Here is a 19409-nt window from a genome sequence, read left to right as displayed (position 1 = left end):
ATGAATTTGGGAAAAAAAATTGAGAGTATATTTAGAAAAACATTGTTACCACTTACGTTTAGGTACATTAAAAAAAGTAATATATCAAAATATTGTTCAGTGGTAGAGGCGACACATAATTGAATATTCCGTACTTTATTTTTTATCCCTCTCATTCCTTGTTCAACTTTATTTTTATTTATATCCTAGGGGACAATGAAGAAAGATAATTATTAAAAAGAACACTTTTATCGAATAACTTTTACCAAAGTTCATTTGAAAATGATAATTTTTACTAAAATATAGAAATGTTACTTTTCACATTTATTTTGATTTCAATAAAACCAAACGTCAAGAACTTAAATCGTTCAATAAAATAGTTCAAAATAGTTTTTATATGTTGCGCACTTATTAATATTAATATAATATTATTTAGATAAATATTTAGCAAATGATATTTTAATTTACAAATTCCAACAACTTCTTTTCCAATTGCATTAGACAATCATTTATATTGAATATTTCTATAATATAAATATTTATATTCGATATTTTTCATATTTCGAACACCGCTCTAAATAGTATTTAGTAGAAATTATCGGAAGGAAGTAATAAATCTAAAAATGTACCCAAAAATTAAAAAAGATTCAGAAGTTATTGCATAATATTCGCACATAAAAAACCAAAACTTGTTGGTGCCACTTTGTTTAATTAAAACATTATTTTAAAAATGTTGCTTAATGGAGCTGAAGATTTATATAATGCAATAATAATTAAATAATCGAAAAATAGGAATTGGTGCAACTAAATAAAAAAAGAATATTTTTTCTAAGTGATGGAGTATGGTTCGGTTGGTAAGTCGTTAGACCTGGCAAGTCGATTTGCCTTAGGTGTTGTTATTGCTTTTATTGTCCGACCTTAACGACTGACTTCAATCCGGTCAGTCGTCTAAGTAAAGACAGACGCGAGTTCATTGAATTAAGGAAAAAAACCTTTTTGCAACGAGCGGACAACTAGTTGAAAAAAGAATAACTTTATGCAATGTTGCGGATTTTCTCAGAACGAAGAGAGCAAGAGAAAAAAAAGTGTTTCCGGACGTATTTCGCACAATATTGTTTTAAATTGTAATATCATTAACATCTAACAAAATATAAAGAGTACGGCATTGACAGCAGGATTTAAATATGATTTTTATAGATTTTGATTTCTTTACCACACATTTCGAAAATAAAGTCTTGTGTATTTTTGTTATGTTTACATTATTTACATTATCCTACTTCTTAAAGAAAATAAAATTCTCTATTTCCATCGTCTCTACATGCTCGCACTATGTAACACAAACAAAGGACATTCATGAATATATATATATATATATATATATATATATATATATATATATATATATATATATATATATATATATATATATATATAATAAAATAGAAGCTATTAATGTTAATTAAAGGTTAAAATATTTTAAAACAAGTCTTTTATACACTGATGCAATTTGTAATAAGATGTAAATTTAAATTGATTGTTTATTTTTTTTACTGAATTGTACAGAATATAATATAAGAATTGAAAACATACAGAGCGTAAGGAAATAATTAAACAAAATGCTTTCTTGTAACGTAACACCTCCTATATTTATGAGCTTTTTAAGAATTCATAACTTTTTGATAATATAGGTCAAAATAAATAAGAACTAAGAGTTCAGATTTTCACGAAATTATATATTATGACATGACAATTGTTTCAACAGCACCGTGTCTTTATCAACATGTGATAAAGACACGGTGTTGTCGAAACAATTGTCATGTCATAATATATAATTTCGTGAAAATCTGAACTTTTACTCCTTATTTATTTTGATAAATGGATTTTCAGCAAGTAAAAGCCACCTCAGTTCAATTTTTAATATAGATCACCATATTTTTATCTTTTATAGTTATTGAATTACAATCAAATGAATTGCGGACGCCGCCGCACACAATTTCAAAAAAAAATTCTTCAATAGGATGTTCGACCAAACCAACATTAACATACCCTGTATAATTATCACCATTTCGAAGAAGAATTGTACTAAACTGTGGATATATATGATTCCGAAACTGGCAAAAAACAATAGAAAATATTAAAAACAGTGGTTACTAAAATTTGGTTCCAATTCCAATAAACAAATGAACTTTAAGTAATAATTAGCAAAACGTAATTACCAATTATGTATATTCGTACGTAGTCTCCACCTTTTGAGCAGTTCCATGTGTCGCTGTAGTACTCGATGTATACACAGACTATTAAAACCAACCTGCAAAGAAAACATAGTTTAAGAAGCAAAATATAAGTAAAAACAAATTATTTTTTTTGAATGACGAACATTTACTAAAGTAATGCAAATCGCAAAATTTATTTAAAAAATGTTGGATATATCATGAACATTAAGATAGTATTTATTAAATAAATAAAATTTTGCTCTTTGAAAATATATCATTTATGATATTTTTAATTCTTGAATATAAAAAGTGTAGATAATCAGAAATCTACATTTTTAAAACTAATCTTACTTTTATTTCTAAATCATTAACCACCGACATCTGTTTGGTCTTGGCACTATTCAAGATTATGTGTTCAGGAAACTTTTCGTTCAAACACTTTTCTTCAAGCTATGACATTTCGATGGAAATATTATAAAATACTGTCAACTTAACTCATTTTCACATTTAAAGCAGAGGCGAATAAAAGAACAAAAAAATGGCTCTCCCATTTGGAGCCTGGTATTTTGGGCAGCTTTGTGCTTTGCAGGCTTTGCACTTGATGCCTTGGTATTGCATCAGCAACGTGCAAAGAAGTTTCGTGAAAATATAAGACTTAGTTCTTCAGATTAGAATTGAGACAACGTAACTGTAATTTTAAAATTCCAGTTACAAGTTAAGAAATCGCAAGTCACCAGCTCACCGAATTACTTTTGCTACTTACGGCAGGCAAATGCTACGATCTTATTTATTCCTGAGTAATTCCAAACGTTTGGAACATATCTTCCAGCATAAGAAACAAAAGAATTTCATATGGTGTTTCTCAGCAATAATTTTTTAGCATTAGCAACAAAAACCGGTCAAATTTTCGAGGGCTTCATTATTATATATTAATATTATAAGATATATAAAAGTGTTAAGTTCTTGCCTGCTTGCTTAAAATTGATTCTGAAAAGATGAAGAAAGCAAAAAAGCATTGGTCCCCATTGTCAGCCTCGTATGTCGAAACCGAGATTAAAACTAAAGTACCAATTAACACAAGAAAATTAGTTTTTACAATTCATTAATGGAAACAATGGATTTTGGCTATTACCAATAAAATTTAATGCTTTGCTTAAACACACCTATAAATTATTATATGTTCAAAAGAAATAAATAAAAAATGTAAATTATGAGTCGATAATCGTAAAACCACAGTAAAATACAATATTGTATGATTTGGCTACGGTATAACGAAGGCTCTGTAATTTGTACGCTTTTGTATATATTCCTTCAATATTCTAGACACTACGAGTATTACCAACAAATAAAATCAAAAGTTACAGCTGACATTGTAGTGGCAACTTGTGATCTAATTAATCTATGTTTCTCTTTAATATGGCAGAAAGGGATTCAGTACCTTTAGCAATGCTCCTATTCAAGTAAATTTTTGAAGACACAAATAAATTTATGCTATGTTTGCAGACAACACAATGCAGAATTAAGTAACATATGACTTTTGCCATGTAGTAGCAAACACAAATTTTCGCATACCGGGCTTTTATAAAATATTTGGAATATCACTTTTTCCAGCACTTCAGAATGATAAAAGTCACTTATTCCGAACAGGTTAGGAGAACTGCCAACTACACAGTAGTTCCCTTAGACAAGGAAGTTCTACTTGCAACTATGGTATGTACCCAAAGTGTTGCCATAATTTCTACCGGCCATAGATTCGATATAACAGGTAGAATCAATCAACAGCAAGTAACTGCGAGAATAATGAGTCCTTAGAAAAAACTAAATAAACGTATCATTAATGAAATTTTTGGTCATTAATGGCTGAACAAGGCGAGGGTCACTTGTTCCCGACCAAACAAGACAAGATACAAGACATTTTTTCTCTTTTTTTTATTTTTCTACATAGTCTAGATCTCTCTAACCCGTCCAAATAGAACCCAGTGCTTTTCTCCACAAAATAATTGTTCACGAAGATGATTGCCTCCTCATTTGACGAAAATGTTTGGCCTCCGAGCCAGTTCTAGGTTGAGGGAACAGAAATAAATCACTTAGGGCTAGATCTGGTGAGTAACGCGGATGGTCAAGCAGTTCAAATCGTAATTAGTGGATTTTCGCCATGGCAACCACTAAAATATGAGACGATCGTTTAACACCATTCGATGAACTTCAGCAATATTATCATCGATAGTTACAGTTTTTGGAAGTCCTGAACGTTCATCATCTTCTAAGCTATTATGGTCACGTTTAAATTCAGCTGCCCAAAATTTAACTGTGGCAAATGACGGTGCAGACTCCACATGCAAAAACTCACTCAAACAACTCTTAAAGAAAAACCACGAGGTGCACAACTAATAGTAGCTTTTAGTAATTATTGCCGTCATCTCCAGGATAAAGTCAGAAACTTTTCCTTCTCTAACTCTAGATTATACTCAAGTCAATGTATGGGTAAGGCTTAGTAACATTTTTTATGTTACCAAACATCTACACTAATAATAAGCTCTTCCTCCTATAACTTCTAGATCATACTCAATCAAATCAATGTACGAATAAGGCCTAGTAACATTTTTTTCATGTTAGCGACTCTTATTTCAGTTAGACATGACGAAATCAGTATCATCGTCAAACTGGTGGAACCGCCTTACTTTATCTTACTTTAATTTAATTTTCCTCCCACCCAATATCGAATTATATTTTTTACAAACTTCAAGCAGATAACACTTTAAAACTTATCTTTTAAAACTTACCTAAAAACATCCAAAAGTTATCTTTACCAGTAGTATGCCATTTAACAAACAATGCATCAGAATCTTAAAACACCCGTTTTTGAATAAAAACAAATCTATTATACTAGTATTCCACTGACAATACATTCGTGAAGTAACTAATTAATTTCTCCATGAAGTTCTTGACGAACCACACTGGCTTTACATTGGGAAAGAGCCTCGTCAATTCATTTAGAGGTAATTTTTGACTGATTTTATTGTTTTGAATAAGCGCTGTTCTACAGAACAATAAAAATTATTCAAGAATAAGAAAAATAAACCCTGCGTTTGCACTTATTATTACTGTTGATAATTTTTTACCTTAAATCAAAAGAGGGTGGTTGGTCAAGCCTTGGCTAGAAATCAAAAATAAAGTGTGGTTAAAATTAGTTTAAAAAGAGTTTCAAAAGGATGCAAAAAAGGGAGTTTTGGCATTATTTGAGCATAACGTTTTGAGAAAGTGCTGAGTCATGTGAATGCCCAGATAGATAGAAGATCTAATAATAATTCAAATTGTTCTAGTCAAACTATTTCCGTATTTCTAATAAAAGTATATATACATACATGGACAAATACGTTTTATATTGTAAAAATTTGATTAATTTTTTTTACTTAGATCAGTGGACATTGTCTTGTCTCGTTCCCTTACAGTTAAGAAACAAAATGGCGGGCGTTTTTCAAAAATTTCGATCTTTTTTTAAATACCTTCTGCAATTTTTAAACATTGTTTTTAATACATCGAATTAAAGGCACTCCAAAATTCTGTAAACTGACCAAAACTAACACCTTTCGTTTGGTTGTGTTTCGATTACCTATTTTAAAACGCCTGAGAACCTATATTTCGCGAAATGTTTTCGTTTCTCTTATAAAACCCCTATAGCACTTACATGGACAACGGTGATCAAATTTTAGTGCCACATAAAACCTTTACTCCTCCATTGATTTGTAAATAAGAGGTTGTTGCTACCTTTATAAAGACCAGATAAGTTTTGTAACGGCCAGGAATACATTCTGGTTACCGCTATAAAATTTACCTAAATATGTTATAAAAGTTATTATTTGTCGATTTGTCTATTATAAGCTTCAATTCATATTTTTCCATAACATTTTTTTGCAATATATTTAGTTTGTGTCCTTGTCATTGTAATTTGTTTTTACCCTTAAGTTAAGAAAATGCCTTGTTTAAATATTATAAACCAAATACTCTGAAATTTAGCTTAATTTCGATATGAAATAAATTTTACCCTTACAAAAAGTAAAGCGTCCTCGTTATGAGCACTTTAAAATGAAATTTTGGTAAACACCTGCGAGTTATTTATTTGTCCAATAAAATTTACTTTTCAAGTAATATAAAAGTAATATTAAACACCTTGCAAAATTTTATAACAGCAACCTAGGTATAGAGCAATATTGCTCTTAAAATAAAACTAAAATAAACAGGTAATAATAAAGCCCTTCGTAAGCCTTATAAAACTAAAAAAAAATAACGGGAAAATCAATTCAAAACTATAAATACTAAGGTTTCTTATAAACAGCTTTTAGATATTTAAATTATTAAATTATAAAAATAAATAAAATAAATATTATCGGTACATATTACAAAGAAAACATGATACAAGTGTTTACAAAAAGGGTAAAACTCTAATTCGCAATATCTAAAGCCACATAAATAAGAATAGTTTTCAAATAATAATAAACTATTTAAACGTAAATTATTAAGTAACCAAAGCGTACATCAGAATACTAAATAAATTCATTTTCCTTATCACTCTGCATAATCCCTTACCATATTATCCTTAAAAATATTTCGAAAAGTCCGGGAAATACCAGATCGTCCGAAGCGGCTAACCATTTCCTGCCAAACAGGCGCAGAGCAGGCATACCGCCTTTCCGTCCTGAAAAAAATGAAAAACAACTGTAAAACAATTTTGTTTTGTTTTGTTTTTTATTCCATATTGTTTTCATAAAAATCTGCGGTTATATTTATACAAGTTACGGGGTTAACTCACTCGACCTGCGACGTCTAATTTGATACGGTAAAAAAGGTCATAGATTCCCATGAACAAGTTCTCAATAAAAATGAGTTGATGACTTGATATTATATCATATGCACCGCAACAGCAATTAAATATTGCACCCCACAAGAGCAAATACCACCAATATCCTAAAAAAGTGCCAGCTTTTTTTTTAGGTTATGCGACAACATATTACAAATAAATTCCCTGAAAGTATTTAGCAAAATTGCAACTGCAGGTGCGAGCGTAAAAGTCAATAATCTTTTCTGTCTTTTTTCACATAACTACTCATAACAAAAAGGCAAACCGAAACCAAACATGTAGATTTCATTACATTCTTGATTATACAGGTACTTTTGGTTAGTTATTGCTGGCATTATAAATGTTGAAGGAAATGTTTGATCAATCGCCTTACCTTTTCTAACACAAGCAAAAAATCAAAAATAGATTGAGACCAATTTATGAGCTCATAAACGAGATTACAAAGTCTACCTTCTGTAACAGTAAACCATGGGAAGATAGATACTTTCCGCAAGCGTTGCGTTAGCCAGATTCTGCTGCCACAACCACTGAAGTAAATCATTAGGAATTAGATCCATTGCTTTGTAATAGAAGCAATGCAGGTGATAATAGGTAAAAACTTGTATTGTTCGTGTACAGTGAAAGAAAATTAGCCTCAAAAAATGAGGACTGAGAATAAAAAACATAAACCACAATATTTCGAAGATACCATCAAACATAGCACCTACCTTAACTAAGAAGCCGGAACAAATAAGTTCAGAACAAGACTGACCTACTGCGTTAGCTCATAGACGGTTCCAGAACCATTAAGGGCATTGGGGTTGGTATCTATGACTAACATTCAAAGACGTAAAAAATTGGACTTGGTACATGTTCTAAGTGCACGTCATTGAGCGCTCTGCAAGAAATCTAGTAGAAAGGCAATTTACACAGAGGTATAAGAGCAGATAAAAGCTCCAAAATCCTTAAGAAGCCAAGAAGCTGTATCCATGTTAGGAATCCGAAATGCAATAGCACTGGCTACATGGACACTGTGGCCTTAAGAAAAAAGAAAAACCTTTTAGCAAAGAAGGCAGCTAATGGATTACATCTGGGGAAGTATATTGGCTACGATTACCAATAACAATCTCACAGCAGAAATGATACCCTCTTAGGCATCAGCATGACAGACCTTGCACAAAATCCACCTTGCGGGTGAAAACTAGTGCATGGACGATGAGGAAAAGACGGAGCATATATTCTGTCGATGCCCGGCAATGGGAAGGATCAGTTACTCAACACTGACGTAGTGGAATGTGCATAAAACAGTGCAAATTTTGAACAATATTCGCAAAGTTATTGTCCTTAATATACAATAGCTACTGTACTGTTTAGTACCAGACATGTTAAGATTCTCCTTTATTTTTATAATTTTAGAGCTCAAAGTTTCTATTGCCTACGTAATTTTTAATTAAATATTTCTGCATCGCATAAAAGAAATCCCAAGAAATAGAAATAGTTTTTTTTTATTATTTCTGGAACGATTTAAAATATATAAATGACAATTAGTCATCAAAAATGGTAGTCTTGTCGAAAGTCAAAAAAAGTTACAGTTTGCATAAATTTTAGATTTTAGCAAGTAACAACAGAAGAAACAACTATGCAGTAAAAATATTGCAAATTATTTTTTTTATAATCCGATCAAAGATATTTCCAGACTAAATTTCATTCAGGTATCTTAAACCGTTTCAGAAGTAATAAAAAATAAATCTCCTAAAGGGGGCATTTCGGGACACAGGTTTATAAACTAACGTTATTTATTGTTCTATTCGCCCATTCAATTACGTTCTCAGAAATTAGACTTCTAAAATAATTAAAACAAATCTACAATTGTTGTAAATACTAGATAGGCATCTGTCATGGTAACAAAATAAATTTAATTTATCCATATTCAAATGATAATTTTCGTAAGCTGTGTCTCAGTAAAGATGTGATTGCTGACAATTTTTATATAAATTATAACTTTTCTTTCACATTTAAATCCATTTTTCTAAAAACCCTGTATGTACGGAAACGCACTTTTTATATCACAATTTATTAACGTTCAAATACTTTCTCTTATTTACCGGAATGCAGTTACGTTAATAAATTTATAAAGATTTATAACATGCGACAGATTAAATCTCTATCTCGTTACATTGTTGGCTCATATCCCTCGGCCCCTCATAAATAATTTTGACCTCCCCTCCCAACCCCCCCGCTTACAACCATTAAACTTTTTTATTTTAAGTCTTCAAAAAGTTAAAATTATGGTTAAACAGGTAATGAAGAATTCTTTTTTCCATGGGTAAACAAATTTGGAAAACTGATTAGGGATTTTTTTTCCAAGATTATTTACTTGTTTAGGGATTCTTGTTTTTTTTCTTTAGTAGAAGAAATAATAGCATGCCCAGGCTCCTCAAACAGTATGTCAGCAGGTACAGAGTAGGATGTAAACAAATTTCAAGATGATGGGCGAAATGGCAGGAAATTCGATTCATCAACATCAACAACCAAGGCACGACGAATCCAGAAAATTTGTAGATAGTAATTTATTGTTCGATTAATAATAGAATAATCGAAGCTGTCGGGAAGCTTTTTCTTTTTTCTGGCGACTGCTTTGGTTATTAGGTTTTGGTACTGATGTCTGTCCGGTGCAATTCACGATGTGTGACGGGTCCATGATATTTCGATCTCATTTATAAGATTTCTTGTCTTAGATCTTGATTACTTCCTTTTTATTCGGTTATGTAGTTCGTGGAGAGCTTCAATATTTTCGGCTAGGAGGACAGTATCATCAGCATATCGTATATTTTCCATTGTTTCTCCTCCTACTCTAATGCCTTCACCAATAAGTTTTTCTAAGTAAAGATGCACAAGTAATACAATCATGGAGACAATATACAGTCCTGTCGTATCCCTTCCTGGATGAGAATATTCACGTGAGTGCTAACGCATAGGGTTTGGTTCGAGTACACGCCTGCTATTAGACGGATGTCTTTTCCAGCCATATTCGTATTACGTAGTCTCTCAATAAGTTTGACATGTTGCACTTTGTCAAACGAGTCTGCTAATACTGTTCACGTTTGTTATATATTTTGCTTCATTTGTTTTATGCTTGTTCTATCTCTGACTATTTTTTTCCATCCAATTTCCTTCTCTCTTTCTGGTACTGCATTCTAGTACGTTTTTGTTTTTAAATGTTCTTTTGAGTTGCATTAGCTTGAGTATTTCGTTTTAAAATTTTTCGCCAGCCTTTATTTCGTCCTGAATTTGTTTCCATTCTTGGTTCGAGTCAGCAAAATCATGTTTGTGGGCGTTGTCTCTTGTCTACTAAAAACCGCAATGTTGCTAATCTTTATAACACTTATCAAAAGTTGTAAAAAAAAAATATTCATCAAAATGTTACTCCAAAAATTAAAAAATTTACTGAATTTTCAGAATCCAAATCTTCCCTCATAGCAATTTTTTGAGACTTTCTTTGAAGGTTCGCAGTTCTTGTGTTTATTTCCTATTTAGTTCAATATTCTGAGCATGTCTTTAGCAATACTAAATTTAATTTTCCCAGCACCCAGTAGCTAACCGCACAACCCGGTCATAATTTTAATTTTTTTAAGACACTTAAAATTAATAAGTTTGGGGCGAGGGGCAACATTATAGGGGATTGCCTGGTACAATTTAATGACGACAGATATTACAAACTCATTTTTTCGTTCATTAATTTGTTTCAGGAATCGCTGGCTTTAATGAACATACACTGTTTTTTATTACTAATTTACGGTTCAGTAGTAATCGAAGGTTACTTGTAACGATGATACTTAATTTCTGTAAGACAAAATAAGCGTGTATACAGGGCGATTCATGGAGGTAATTTTTAGAGACTATTTCCCTACAACTATCTTCGACGAATTTTGGAGGTATTAAATTATAATAATAATAATAATAGTTAAACTTTTATTACCCAATATTGAAAAAAACAATAAATGAAACTTAGCCACTTAGCGACTTGCAGTTTTTAGCTGTTTAATTGCAGTAAAAAATTCTTCTTCCACCATAAACTCTTCATTTTGTTCTGTCTCTTCTTGCTCTACAATTTATTTTGTTTGTTTACCTTCTCCCTCTTTTGCCATTTTAGTATTTATTTGATTTCCGGTACTCTCTACTATTTTATTGCCTCGAAGACGTTTCAGATTCTGTAGAGCAGCTTTTGATTGGTTTTGCTCTCCGAGTCTAATCTATTTCCAAATTCGTGTTTCTTGTTTCGACTGTATCATATTTTTCACTTTCATTTTATAATGTTTTTAGTAAAGTTCATAACTTCGCTGCGTTTTCCCCTAAATATGCTTGCCATTTCTTCTCATTCTTAGTTGAGAGTTTATTGGTTCTGTCCCCCATACAGTCTGTTTTTTTTATTAATTTTTTTTGTTTCTTCTTATTTTTTGAAGTTCCAAATTTCCTTTTTAAGTCTCTGTTTGCTAGCGTCTTTTTAAGATTTTCTAATTAATCGTTTTGCTATATTTGTTTGATATTATTTGGTGCTTCATTGATCTTCAGGATTTTAATATGTTTGGAAACCCTTTATTATAAACTTGTTACTAAAGTGGCGCTTGTCAAACTTGTTTCATAATATTCTATTATTATTATTATCCATTAAGATACAGCATTTTGCAGTATTTTCTCAAAGTGCGCAAAGTGCAGCTTAGTGCGTTAAATGTAGAGGCATGCGTGGAAAATCATTCCCTTCTGTACGAAAATATCAATGCCACCAGCCGCGCATCAACTATTACCGTAGTAGTGCAAATAGTTAGCTATAGGACCATACATGGGCTTCTCATTTTATTCCAATGTAATAACAACTTTAACTGGCTATAATACCAGAGAATGTACTTTTTAATTACCTGTGGTATGGTTTAAGCCGTCCCATAGCTAAGTATTCGCGTTTTAGCAGAATACGAGAGTTTTTGGGGTTATCTAAAATTTGTTTATTTAATTTAGTTGCCTATCGTATTTCGAACTGACATAATTTATTGAGGTAGAAGATTGAGTCTGGTTTTGCTGTAAAATCTGTTTATTGCGTTGTCTGTGAACTAACTACTAACGCCAACCACCACAGTAATATCCAAACTTCGACAATTATACAAAATGAGACAAAGCTGGCAACCAAAAAAAAATTATTTGATATTTCTAAATATCACAGTCTAGCTGCAAAAAAACTTTTATTTATAAATCAACTCGGAAAACACCAAATGAAACTAAAATCCGTCAAATTTTGCGTATTCTGTGAAAAACTATAGGACACCCTAGTTTATAGCCACTTAAAGTAGTTATTAAATTAGAATAAATTTTTTACCGATCTGCAAAGATGGGAAGTTTTGTTATAATTGGGATATACAATATGGTCTACTCTGCTGCAACTTTCGCTGACATAATATAAATACTTTAACAAAACTCAAAAATTAAAAAATAAGATTTAAATATCAAAAACCTTACAGGAACACACACTTATTTTAGTCGTAGAATCCAAGGAGGTTCCATGTGAAAAAATACAACTTTCATAATTTTTATACTATTGGGACAACCGGTATGGTATGGTATTGAAAACCTTGTATTTTGAACATAATATTAGGTGCCGTATAGCGTGAATAACCCCGTATAATTTGGAAAACCATTTGTTAAATTAACGCGCATTAACAATTGATGGCTTTGGTTAATAAGTTCTAACATGTTTTAAAATTTCCACTTTGGCGCTAATTAGTACACCCACTCAAAAGTTCTGATAGTTGCTTTAAATCATACGATCCCAAACTATAATAATATGGTTCCGTACCTGCTTATTTGCAACTAATTAGCAGAATGCGTCTGTCTCTGTCCCTGTTTAGTAATATCTAATATTTTATCAAACAACTGAATAACATGGATTAGATTGTTTACGGAGGTAAAGTATTAGTAATATCAACTATACGCCTGTTGATATTCATTTTCAGCAACAACAATAGCTTTTCAAAGTCGGTTTAAAATTTATAAAATTATATAAGCAGCAACGAGATAGAACTGTATATAGGAAACGCTCTATTTGAAAAGTTTCTTACAGTGTCACTATTTTTTCGATTATTAATTTTTTCAGAAAAATCCAATGGTGTTAAATCCGGAGTTCACAGCGGGCATGAAATATCCTCGATGTTGTAAATACTCAAATTATTAAAGTATTCACTTAAAAATGCTCTTAATTTTTTCCCGTGATATGAAGCATTATCCTGTTAAAAAAACTAAATACTGGCGGAAATTTTCTGCCAGTCGCTTAACTAGGTTCACAGTGTGTGATATCGTAGCAACTTCAAGAATGTTTTTCTTTTTAGATATTGGTCAATAATACCGCACCACTATTTAACAGGATGTCCTTATTTCTTTAATTATTTATTTTCGTTATTATGTATTTTCAATCAAGCTAGATAATTAACTATTAAATATTTCTTTAAATATGAATTCTGAGGTTTAATTAAATCTGTGTGTAGTATAGAGTAGATATTTTTGCAAAATTTCTACGTTTTAATGGACACCCTGTATTGTTAGCAATAGGTTTTATTCGTATATCTTTAAAAGAAGTAGTATCATGTCTTTGCTATTTCAAACATAAATTAATTTATAAGGGTTTCATCTTAAACCTCGAATATCTCAAAAAGTAAGTAAAATTTTAATATAAGATAAATTACAAACTTACCTTATCTTTTGTCTTGGAATTCATATCTGAATAAAAATATCTGAGAGTAATAATTTACTTTAAATAAAATTACCGAAGTAAGGTATAGTAAGTAAATAAGTAATTTAAATAAGCGATTTGAGTGTTGGGTTATATTTTCACAAATAATTAAAAAATAAAACTCTCGGTATCTTATAGGAAAATTTAAAGTTGACGGCGCCACAGCCAAATTGGGATACCACCTGAAACATGAAACTACTGTATTTTAAAATTATTCAACAAAGTATAAAAATTGTGTAATAAACTTTTTCTCCATCTCTGAAATGTATATATGTATATGCTGCATATAGCGACTATAGTCCAAGTCACACTGAGAATACAGTGCGAGTAGCATAGGCATTTCAAATGGGAGAAAGCGGCACAGCGTTGCCGAGAATCGTATAGCAGTTCCAGAGTCGGTTCTGCCCAAAAGATACATGTGTAGATAGATAATTTTAAATACATATAAATAAACATATTAAATTAATTACTGATACAAAGATTAGAATAACATGTTTTACAATTGTTTGTAAAATTATATTAACAGTAATAAAAGCTGAATGATATCAGTGTGTTATAAATAAATACAAATAAATAAATTACACTGTCGTCACAAAATGACGGATTGCCACGGAACAGAACAATGGCGAATTTAAAAATAATACACCAAGAAAAAAGGGGGCAACTCGGTCAAACTCTCGCGATTATACATATGATGACGGTTTTTTTTTTTAAACATTCCGCCAACTTTAATTACAATTTATAAAATTATTCGAGGGGATAAAGATTTGGTTAGTTAACGATAGACGTGAATAGGTGAAACGTGGTCCCAGGTATTTGAGGTATTTAGATGAAAGTTGGGTCAATGTGGGTTATACGATTAGAGATCGCAGAGACGCTTCGTTAAAGGGTTTAACAACATGTCTTACAGCAAATACAAAAAAGGCCCATATTTCGTTCTTCATGCAGAATATGCAAAGGCGACAACCGAGTTTTCTTAGCAACGAAAAACGACGGCGATTATCACGACGTAATGAACGGCGAATGTTTTGAGCAATCGATTGAGGAGCCGCTAATTCCCAATTTACTTCTAATGTAATGAGAGCTGCTGGAAGTGCCCACGCATACAAAAATGAGTATGAAAAATATAAAACTGAAGATATAGCTGCGAAATACGGAATATATATTTTACGTTTTCAACAATGTCACTGTGAGCTTAACGCTATCGAAATAATATGGAATTAAGTAAAACGATATGAACAGAACATGTTCGTTACTGAACAAAATTGGAATAATTATGTCCAACACGTCATAGAAAAAAACTAAAAGGAAATGTGGTCCACTGATACACTCCAACACAAAGTGGATGAACTTTTTAATAGCGTAAATTCTGGCGACAGTTCTGAGAGCAACTTTGACATTTCCTATCTCGACCAAGAATAATAAATTCCACTGATGTACACCGTGTGCCAAATAGAACGATCCGCTATAAGATCTGGAAACCCATAGGAGATAAAAAAAGTTTCTTACAAAAGTTTCTTGGGCTTTCCTGAAGATTTAAAATATTAAAATTTTGTTGATACAGGGAGTCCCAAAAGTGTCCCCCCCCACCCCGAAATAATATTTGTTATTTTAAATGTATATTTCGACATTTTTTAAAACCTTGGTTAAAATAAAGGTCACTTTCTTATGAACGTCCTATTCGAATTTTGCAGAGTTTGAGCAGAAATTGAGTTGATGTGTTTTTTTTTTATATTTTGATTTCCTCATACAAAAATGACCATACCGATCCAGGTAATACAACGAAAATTTAACCACAGACTAAGGAGATGATGCACTACTCAATTAGTTTGACAGATGCGCCTCAGCTTGTACAGCGTGTCCCAAATAAGTGCTGCCGTTTTGACGAATTCAATTATAAAAATCTCAAGATTTTCAAATGGAACACCCTACATTTAGATTAATTCCAGGACAAAAAATAAGTTAAGTTTGTAATTTATCTTACAATAAAATTTTAATTCCTTTTTGAGATATTCGAGGTTAAAGAAAACTTCCGTATAAATTCTTATTGAATTTAAAGCTGCCCACACTAGGTCACTTGTTGGCAATATTAGGTATTTTTTAAACAGCAAAGATGTAATAGTTAATATAGTTAATTATCTAGCTTGATTAAAAATACTTAATAACAAAAATAAATAATTAAAGTTTATAGGCGAACTAACCAAGGTTACAAATTTGAATAAATAAATCTATAAAAAAAAGGTAACTAAAAAGGGTTTGTTAATTCGGTCCATAAATTTTAGTTAAAAATGTTCCTCTTAAAATGCATCTGGCACCAAAACAACAAAGAAATATCAAAACATTTAAAAATGTAGTTGGCTATGACATCACAATCTTTTTTTGTGACACATTAAGGTATAAACAAACTTTGTCATTTCTGTTTCTTTTTGTTGTTTTTCATATTTCTATTCAAAAAGTTCATAGTTGTCAAGTTTTTTGTTAGTATATATTTCATTTGTATTTTAAATAAGTTATAGTTCTTTGGTTAACATATAATCTTTAATTATTTATTTTCGTTATTATGTATTTTCAATCAAGCTAGATAATTAACTATTACATATTTCTTTAAATATGGATTCTGAGGTTTAATTAAATCTGTGTGTAGTATAAAATCGATTTTTTTCAAAATTTCTACGTTTAAATGGACACCCTGTATTGTTAGCAATAGATTTTATTCGTATATCTTTCGTATTCGTATATCTTTCGTATTCGTATATCTTTAAAAGAAGTAGTATCATGTCTTTGCTATTTCAAACAAAAATTAATTTATAAGGGTTTAATCTTAAACCTCGAATATCTCAAAAAGTAAGTAAAATTTTAATATAAGATAAATTACAAACTTACCTTATTTTTTGTTTTGGAATTCATATCTGAATAAAAATATCTGAGAGAAATAATTGACTTTAAATAAAATTACCGAAGTTAGGTATAGTAAGTAAATAAGTAATTTAAATAAGCGATTTGGGCGTTGGGTTAGATTTTCACAAATAATTAAAAAATAAAAATCTCGGTATCTTATAAGAAAATTTAAAGTTGACAAACATAAATTAATTTATAAGGGTTTCATCTTAAACCTCGAATATCTCAAAAAGTAACTAAAATTTTAATATAAGATAAATTACAAACTTGCCTTATTATTATTATTTTTTGTCTTGGAATTCATATCTGAATAAAAATATCTGAGATTAAAATTTTGTTGTCCGACACCAGCGATACTACGACTGGCAACGGTGCACTCCATAAAACTACACTGTACGCTCAGTGTGACCTGGACCATAGATATACAGAGGCCCTGCGTATGCTTAGAATTTATGATGCGACGATGAAAAAAAATATTGAGATCTTTATCCATTCTCCATATACTTTTAATAGCTCGGTGGGTATTAACTTGAACCTGTTCTGGTCTTTATATGGAAAAGTTGGTCTCGTGTTTTTTTTTTTTGTCTGAAATATTCGGTCGGGTGGATCCCCCGAACAAAAAATACCCGATGACGTCAATACGGCAAAGTACGTCGCGATGTCGCTTCGCATAATTTAAACATATTGCAGGTAGGTAAAATAATTAGTGTGTTGTTTAAACATCGGTTAATTAGTACCGCTTACTACCAAATAGCATGGTTACAGAGAAAAACAGTTTCTTCGTATTTTGTTAAAAATACAACATTTCTGGCTATTTTCGATTGTTACAAATATCAATCACAGACTTGTGCCATATGACAAATCCAAAATGAACAATACCTTTTATGATGTATGGAATAATTTTTACGTTTTAATTATATTTTAATTATATATATATGGTATTGATTGCTATTTATTTCATTTATAAATTTTGCAGCCGCGGAATACAATTTACCCGCTAGACACGATGCAATTTCTACATGCATGTAAATATTGCAACGTGTCTATTCCCAAATTGCCAGAAATTTGGCAGATAAAATTACCAGCGATTTTTTCCCGAATTTGTGCCTGTAAATCGGCGCAAAGTGTTTATTTTCGTAAACATATAGCTTTAGCCTCTATGAAAATATTTTAAAGAACTGCCTATAAACAATTCAATTAAAAAAAACGTATTTACAATGTAACCTAAATTAGCCCTTTATGTAAGAGAACTGCTCGGAAATTATTTTAGAGAATGCATAAATTAATATAATTAGTATATATTGGATTTTATTCGACACTTCAAACAAACCTGCTATTTCTCTGATTTTTAGTATTGTATTTAACACTAACAAACGCTGAAAAGTATCGTTTATTGTATCAAAATTTAAAAAACCACCTTTGAAAAACAAAATTCATCCAAAATAACGAAACTCATTTTGCTCGAAAAAATCACATATCGTCTACCATTAAAAAAATTTCCAGTTAAAAATTTATGTATTTTTATCAGCAATTGTTATCTGATAAAAATACATGCAGAAAAATATGTAGAAATTGGATCGTGTTTACCGGGCTTTAGATAAGTCAGTCTGGGCTGTTAGTTAGAAGATCCTTGTACTTTAATTTTCTGAAAGCATTGGTTCTTTTTTCCGTCCAGAGCATTCGAACCCTTCTTCAGCCGCAGTGCTCAAATGCGTCAATCTTTTTGCGATCGACAGCTTTCGACCATCTTTCTGCTCATTAAAGAGAATATCAATGTCTTAATTACGTTTTTTTTTTGGTACAATGTACTGCGAACAACTCCCAGATAGATGTCCTGGCTAACGCCTAACAGTTATTCATGGGTTCAAAATTTCTTTAATTATTCTGAGCTCTATCACCATCGCTTCGGTTTTAAAGTAGTTGATATCTAAACCCAGGTCACTTATAGTTTTTCCAAGATCTCTAGAAGTTCGTCTTGGCTGCTAGTTAACAGGACGGTATCATCTGCGTAGCGAAGGTTAGGGGTCTGTACTCCGTCAAAGGGTGACTCTGCTTTTCCATTCCTCATAACATATTCTAGTTATTAAACAAAATGGGAGACAGGATACATTCTCGTCGGACCTATTTTCTATTTTCCAGGTATTAAATACTTGATTTTTCATCGCTGCCTTATTATTTTCGTTGAGATCCTGAAACAACCACGACAGATGGTGGCACGAATGTCTCCATCTAATGATATCAAACGCCTTGCGATGATCGATAAGACATAAGTACAAAATTAACACACAATTAAAAAAGTAAAACAGAAACCGTGATATATTTACGACAGCATTCTCAGAAAATATTCTTCCCGGTTTTTGTATTCCACCTTGGGGTTACTTGTCATAGGGCATTTCTTCTTCTTGACTTACATCTTACACCAATACTGGCAGTTTCACAAGAGGCTCATCTTCAAAAAAACTTCAAGTAACCATCACGATTAAGTCTTTGTGACTGTTTGCCCTATAATACCTCCCACGCGCTAACCGAAAGTGTGTCCTAAAATCGACTTTCTATTGTCAAGTAAAGAATCTCTTCTATTTCTCTAAAGTTTAGGCTCTCGAAGGTTTTGATGAAAAGATACTTCTTTTCGGAAATGCTTGACTATGAACATTGGAAGCTAAAATAATTATTATAATTGACATTATAACAACTAAGACGGCACCTT

At 31.2% G+C, this 19409-nt stretch overlaps 1 protein-coding gene across 1 annotated transcript in view; it reads right to left on the bottom strand.

Moving 5' to 3' along the window:
• The window catches only part of LOC132703807 (diacylglycerol lipase-beta-like), a 58880-nt gene that overhangs the window by 31271 nt on the left and 8200 nt on the right, over positions 1-19409 (bottom strand). The window contains exons 2-3 of the mRNA XM_060673294.1: positions 6780-6888; positions 2196-2287 (exon numbers count right to left, since the gene is read on the bottom strand). Of these exons, the coding sequence (XP_060529277.1) occupies positions 2196-2287; positions 6780-6874 (187 nt within the window). The 5' untranslated portion in view covers positions 6875-6888. The remainder of the gene's footprint in view (positions 1-2195; positions 2288-6779; positions 6889-19409) is intronic.

This window comes from Cylas formicarius, unplaced genomic scaffold (genome assembly GCF_029955315.1).
Source record: "Cylas formicarius isolate icCylForm1 unplaced genomic scaffold, icCylForm1.1 PGA_scaffold_6__28_contigs__length_40554024, whole genome shotgun sequence".
Lineage (NCBI taxonomy): Eukaryota > Metazoa > Arthropoda > Insecta > Coleoptera > Brentidae > Cylas > Cylas formicarius.
The sequence above is the reverse complement of the archived record's forward strand: the minus strand, read 5'-3'. Positions and strand labels throughout refer to the sequence as shown.